Source organism: Pelobates fuscus, chromosome 13 (genome assembly GCF_036172605.1).
Source record: "Pelobates fuscus isolate aPelFus1 chromosome 13, aPelFus1.pri, whole genome shotgun sequence".
Classification (NCBI taxonomy): domain Eukaryota; kingdom Metazoa; phylum Chordata; class Amphibia; order Anura; family Pelobatidae; genus Pelobates; species Pelobates fuscus.
Window position 1 is genome coordinate 62,374,044 of NC_086329.1, and position 7,072 is coordinate 62,381,115.

The 7,072-nt window shown below is 40.6% G+C and overlaps 1 protein-coding gene across 6 annotated transcripts in view; it reads left to right on the top strand.

Moving 5' to 3' along the window:
* The window catches only part of MTA1 (metastasis associated 1), a 170,243-nt gene extending 165,434 nt beyond the window's left edge, over positions 1–4,809 (top strand). For 4 of the 6 annotated variants that reach the window (XM_063439103.1, XM_063439105.1, XM_063439104.1 and 1 more), the window contains one exon: positions 3,140–4,809. In XM_063439103.1, coding sequence (XP_063295173.1) covers positions 3,140–3,269 — 130 coding nt within the window. In that variant the 3' untranslated portion in view covers positions 3,270–4,809. The remainder of the gene's footprint in view (positions 1–3,139) is intronic. The other 2 variants (XM_063439107.1, XM_063439109.1) reach the window with 1 other exon arrangement.
* Positions 4,810–7,072: the final 2,263 nt, after the last annotated feature.

The following is a 7,072-nucleotide window of genomic DNA, read 5'->3' on the forward strand; positions in this document are numbered from 1 at the left end:
TTTTTATATATAATGATTTAAAGTCGCATTTGTAAACAGGTTTAGTCTATATGCAATTGAATTCGCTTAACATTAACTAGTTGCGAGGGATTAAGTGCGCAAACTTTGTACATAATAGATGCGCAGGTTCAGTATTTCCTTGTCGCGCAAATTAAACTAAGATAGTAGGAACACGCTTATACAATAAATGATAAATTGCTTGCAAAAGTGGTGATAACATGCTAGAACATGAACAGGCTAGTGCGGTTACCCGGACTAGAAATGGCGTACGTGTGCTGTGGACTGACTGTTTAGCCAAAACGCGTTAGCTTTACTTATTAGCGCTACTGTGTAGAATCTGGGGGCTTTTCATGTGGCTATGTGGGCTATTGACATCAGGCTAAGAGGTGCTGTTTATTAGTGGCTGTGTGTGTGTGTGGGCCGGCTAGCTAAACATGAAGGCATGCATGTGGTAGCACCAGTATGCCACTGGGTACAGGCCCAGGAACATCAAACTGCGGGACCTATATGGTCAAAAATTACGAACTGTACAAGGCTGAGCTAATATGACCTCACCATAAAATGGGGAGTCTCCAGCATGCTGCGCACACAGTAGTAACTGTGGACCTCACCTCGAAATTCGCACTGTCGCTATTTAGTAAATTAAGGCAAGTTCAGCTTAGTGTAATAGCGGTAGTTTCTGCGAGTTTAAGATGATGTATTTAACCAAATAAACATTAGCGTGATAAGAGCAGGAGAGACAACATATACATATCGGTCAGATGTAAGGACGCCGTGTTGGTTCTTGCAGGTAGCAGACCTGGAAGGTTGCATAGAGGGCTGGAGTGCGTCCATCGTGACTCATGAAAGGTGAGTAGGGCAGTGTCGGGGCTCGGGTGCCGTAATTCCTGCCAGGATACTTAAAGTCCCAGTGGGCTACTCAGCCGATGCCCCTCTGTGTTAGGCCGCCGTAGATGTACAGCTGGTAGGTTGAACAGTCCCATGTGCAGCGTAAATCTGGCACTCCACTTTGATGTTCGGAAGCCGGGGAGTATGTGCCAATAGGAACTAGAGGCAGGTGTTTACTCAAGTGTTCTATGTGGTGCGGGTGTGTGCTCGCTGTCGCCTCCCGAGCTGACCCGGGGGGGGAGGGGTAGTTTCAACATCACCCGATTCCCGTGGTTGGCAGTTGTGAAGCAGTCGCTTGGTCTTCCTGTAGGTCGTTCAGGCGTAAGGATAGTGGTGGCTTTATGCTCTGGTCAGAGGGGAGCTCAGAGGCCTCTGCGGCTCTGCTGACGAAGGCGGTGCTGCGTGTGCCGTGGCGGACCCCGCTCCAGCCCCAGGCCACTTGGAAGGACCGCATCTGTGTGCCACAGACTCGGGTATGCAGTGCAGCCGGGTCTTCCCCTTTATGGGCGCTACGGAGGGCTCCGGTGGTGAAACGCCGCCTGCGGCACGTGGTCCTCCGGCTTCGTGGGCGATGCTGTGGGGGTATACCCCATTTGGCCTTCAGCCCAGGTGGACAGAGAGCCTGGGTGGCGTGTGCTCCAGGACGGAATCTGCCCGAACGGGGCTCGCTCGGCCCCTTCTTCTTGGCCTCCCTCTTCTCCCGCACGTACTCTGGCAGTTGCAGTGCCATGCGCTGCTCTAGTCTTTCCCAAAAGCGCTGGAAGGCCTCATCTATCCGTCGGAGGGAGCGCTCAGTCGGGTCCTCGTTGGGGTCTGTCTGCGTAGGCGCCATTTGTGGTGTGGCCTGTGTGCGAGGCCCGTCTCGCAGCGAGCCCGATTCTTCACATGAGGTGAAAGTGTAAGCGAGAGCTTGTTGCTGAGTCGCTTGGTCACCGGTGCAGGTTAGGGTGGACCGGGATAGCCCCCGCCGGTCCTGGGGGGGGGGGGGGGGGGAGAAACAGGGCTCCATTCAGGCTTGGGAGGGCACTAGGTCGCGCAGAGCGGGGGATCGGCCGCCTCACCCGTCCGGCGATACTGCTAGGCCTCACTCCCTATATCTTCGGACGCTCCGTGCACCCGTGGGCTGCAGTCCCGGGGCACCTCGGTTGGGTCCTGAGGAGAGTACGATCAGGCTTCAGTCGTTTTTACGTTTCCTGGCTGGCTGGAGTGCAATTATGTCGGCTAGAAAGAGGATTGAGCTCGGAGCTCTCACGAAGCACGTCCAGCCGCCATGCTGCTCAGGCCCCGCCCCCCCTGGGCATATGTTATTAACACGGTGCTTTCAGTTTGCCACTGCTGTCCAGGTTGAATGGAATTGAAAACCACTAAAACTGTTTTTTGTAGAGAGAAAAATAAAATCATATGGAGCCCATAACCACTACAGTCAGCTGTAATTATTATGGTGCTAAGAGCTTGGTGGTTCATTCACTCTCCACCATCTTTGCTGCAGGGTGTATATAATGGGGGTTAGGGGGAACACAAACCACATAGGAAAGGACCATCTTTTATCCATTTTTGTTTTTCTAGTTGTGTGTGAGATTCTCTTCTTGGTGACAGTCTCTGGCAAAACGAGAAAGGCAATTGGCCACCAACCTGAATATTGACTGCTTTACTCTGTCCCCAACCATGAATCACTATATACAGCAAGGCAAAAATAGGCTTTCTACATTGTAACCGTAACAACTGGAAAGTATAGCTGATTAGAAAAGAAAAATACAGATACATCATATCATCGAACTTCGGCAATGTTACAACTTGTAAATGCACACCAGCCTGCTCCAGTCAGGGCAGACCATGCAGATAGCACTGCTGAAGCTCTCTCTACATGGTCATAGTGACCTCAGTATGGCACTTATGATGCACTTGTGCTATTTTGGCTGGTAACATAGAAGTTGGTCACCAAGGAATTATGCCAGGACAGTGGAACAGTACCCTAAAATAGCTACTGTCCCACCGAAATATGAATATTTGGGATGCCTGAAATACAATCACCAGGAATATATTGTGAAAAACTCTGAGATTAATTTTAATTTGATCCTCAGGTTCCCGCCCTGCTCACACAAATGGGATATTAGTCTTATCAGAACGTATTTTCTTGAAGAAAAAAAAAATGTCTGAATATACCTTTACTAGGGTTGTAGAAGTCAGTTTGTAACTGTATACCAAGATATTTAATACATCATGTAAAACCTTTTTTTTTTTTTGCCTCTAGGAATGTTCGCAAGTTACTCTCATCTTCTGAAATTAAGAGAGCAGCTCGTCGTCCATACAGACACATAGTCATCCGACAACCTCAGACGGGGCATCCAGTGAATGATGAACCAATTGTCATTGAGGACTAACATCAGTCTAGATATCAAGTTTTCACTCAGATTTTTTTCCTCTTCAGGAACCTCACCTTAAAACTACAAATGACGATGTGTTGAGATACAGATATGAATCTTTGCATCTTTAGGAAAAAGCATCAACATTTTGAAGACTGGTTACTTTTCTAACCTATTCATTCCTTGTAGACCTGTCGAACAATTTTTTTTTTTTTTTACTTCGTATTTGTTGTGAAATTACAAACTTATTTAAGGGACGGACTAGGCATATTTTAGGCTTTTCCTTTATGTAAATGCATTTATGAATATACTTCATGAACTTTGTAAACTTTGTAACAAGCTGTCATCACTAATGCCTTTTTAAGAGGTGTGCTGATTTTATGAAGGTGTCATTTTTTATTTATTTTTATTTTATTTTTGTACTTTGTGGACTGAATGAAAAACAGAACCTGCAATTTTAATGCTACTATTGTATTACAAAAGGAATGCAAGTACAACGGCATTAACTTTCATTATTGAATTCGTAGAAAACTAAAGGGAAAACAGCAGATGCAGTGATTTTAAAGATTTTGTTAATATCCATTTACAACTTTGGGCCAAAAAAAAAAAAGTAAATCTTTCTTTTCCGTTCAGCAAAAATTTGACTTGGAAGTTTTTGTTTTCAGTGTTCATCAAGAGAAGTGTTGAGAAAATAAGACCTCTGCATGAATCCCCCTTATCACCATCACCACAATGAATGTCAAATGAGAAGTCACGATATCTAAACAAAATTCTTTTACTTAAGTGAACCATAGAAAATTAAATTACGTCCTTCAGATTATCCTCCTTTACGTAATCTACAAGAGCTACAATAGGAAATTTTTATCCTCTTGAGAAAAATAGACCTTTATTGCACAATAAACCGCAACATTTTCAAATGGTAATATGAAAAATCCAACCATCAACTGAACTCTCTCCAAATACCCCAAACCAGGCGTAGTCTTTTTATACAATTTAACATTATATATTAACCTCAATAGATCAGAGTAAATGTACTATTAAATCAGAGCTTCTTACTCTACCAAAAGGATTTTATATCGAATTCAGTAAACTGACACGACATTAAAATCGTGTGTACAGTGCAACTTTAAAGCAAATGAAAAGCCCTCCAAAAGGTATTGTTAATCTGCACCAATTTTCCTCGGTTAACAACATAGCGCAAGACTTTATGAAATGCTTGATACAACAAGAATGAATCAAGGAATGTTTATAGTTTAGGAACATTTGTAGAATGATTGGGTATTTGTAGATAACTTTCAAAAATTGAATGAAAAGATATTTAACCCCTTAAGAACACATGACATGTGTGACATGTCATGATTCCATTTTATTTTCAGGGTTAAAAGAAAAAAATGTAATTACTTATCTTGTAGCACTGTTCAGCTACTTGCGTGAGGATTATCTGTGTATCCATTTCTATAAATGCAATTTCTCCAATTTACATTTTTTTTTTACTTACTCCACTTTCCAGTCTTATTTGCCCCCTCAGATTTGAGGGCTCGGAATGATTCAACAGTAGCTGTACATTTTGCTAATAAATTTTGGAAAAGTTTCTCAAAATAAGTTGTATCATTAAATGTATCAATCCTATTAATATTTGAAAAGAAGAAATTGTTGGAACATGAGAGAAATGTTAATATAGAGTAGATTAATGAGTCTGAATCCTTAACTCTTCACTTTTCTCAACCGTGCACTGTAGTGCTTATAGCCAGGGCCGAGCATGTCACCCTAATATAAATAGCTATAGTAGATTACATCAGGTTTATTTCACATTTTAAGGGAAACAAAAGACAGATGGTCACCGCTAGGTTCCTATGACGTATGCCAATGGTCTAGCCGTGACCTGCCGTCTATAGTACCAAAAAGAGACTCCAGGGATCTCAAGGGGCTTAACCCCAAAATAGACGAGGAAAACAAATTGACACACACTGTTACAATGTACAAACAAATGTGACAAGCTGTGTAGTCTGGAAAATAGGAATAGCCCAGTTATGGTAGAGTATTCAATGTAGATACACAAAAACCTATGTTTAAAATAAGTGGAATGTCAAGGCTATCTCTATTTAGTCCTAATAGAGGTAGAGTAGTAGAAAGAATTGAAAGGGTAATAGAAGTGAAAAATTCAAACAATTTCGAAAATGCTCCATAATACACATACATATATGAGAGTAATTAAGTATATGGTTTCATAGTATCTAATATGTGAGCTTTATTGTGTCTGGCTCTATAGATATCGAGAAACCATCTATTATAATATGCTCAAAAACATATGTATGTAATAATAGGACCCTTTTTGGTAATACATAATCCTGTTAAAGCTTCAGATATGTCGTACTTAATATAGAAATAGTCTGATTAATAGGAAAAGGAGATACTGATATACTGCCAGAAAATATGGCAGGGTATTATAAGTTAATTATAGATCTCATAAATCCGAATATCCAAAGATAAATCAGAAGCTGGTCTCTTCCAAATATACTTCCAATAAACCCAAATAGTCACAAATATAAGTAGCTCAAAGGCTGATTACTAGGGAAACAAATGTAGCGATTCCCTTGTAAGTTATTTGGAATAGAAGTAACCAAGTTATGTCCCTTTTGGCAACATTTCAAAGGGTTCGGTCTGTCAAAAGATTAGAAGTAGTTACAGAGTAGAGAGCAAAGATATGAAAGTATATTGCTAGAAAAACTAGCAAAAGTATTAAATTACAAAGCCTCTCTCCCTGAGAAGGAGCAAAAAGAAACCATGTGAGGCAAACTAATGTGCCGTGTTAAGTGCCCATTTAAAATAGAAACAAAACAGAATAAACGCCTGACGCGTTTCAGTGCTATGTAAAGCTCACCTTCATCAGAGGCAAATTCAGTTTGCCTTACATGGTGTGTTTTTTTTTTTTTTATTTAATTGTGGCTTACTTCTATTCCAAATAACTTACAAGGGAATCTCTACATTTGTTTCCCTAGTAATTCGCATTTGAGCTACTTATATTTGTGGCTATTTGGGTTTGTTGGAAGTATATTTGGAAGAAACCAGCTTCTGATTTATCTGTGGATACTTGGATGTATGAGGTCTATAATTAACTTATAATACACTGCCATATTTTCTGGCAGTATATCAGTATCTCCTTTTCCTATTAATCAGACTATTTCTATATTAAGTACGACATATCTGAAGCTTTAACAGGATTATGTATTACCAAGGAGGGTCCGGTTATTAAATATATATATCTTTTTTGAGCATATTATAATAGATGGTTTCTCTATCTATAGAGCCAGACACAATAAAGCTCACATATTAGATACTATGAAACCATATATTTAATTACTCTCATATGTATGTGTATTGTGGAGCATTTTCAAATTGTTTGAATTTTTCACTTCTATTACCCTTTCAATTCTAACTACTACTCTACCTCTATTATGACTAAATAGAGAGAGCCTTGACATTCCACTTATTTTGAACATAGCTTTTTGTGTATCTACATTGAATATTCTACCATAACTGGGCTATTCCTATTTTCCAGACTACACAGCTTGTCACATTTGTTTGTACATTGTGACAATCGTAGTGTGTGTCCATTTGTTTTCCTTATTTCACATATTTGATTATGCCAAAAAAAAAAAGTCCTAAACCCCAACTTGAAGTAATGGCTTTGTTAAAACAAAGGCAAGATGAAGATTTTGCTTCAAATGAGCATTCTGGTTTCTTCTTAGATCAACAAGCCTTAGTACAGCTTCTTAAACATGGCAGTATCCAATTTGCCTTTACAGCTGCTGACTGACGCA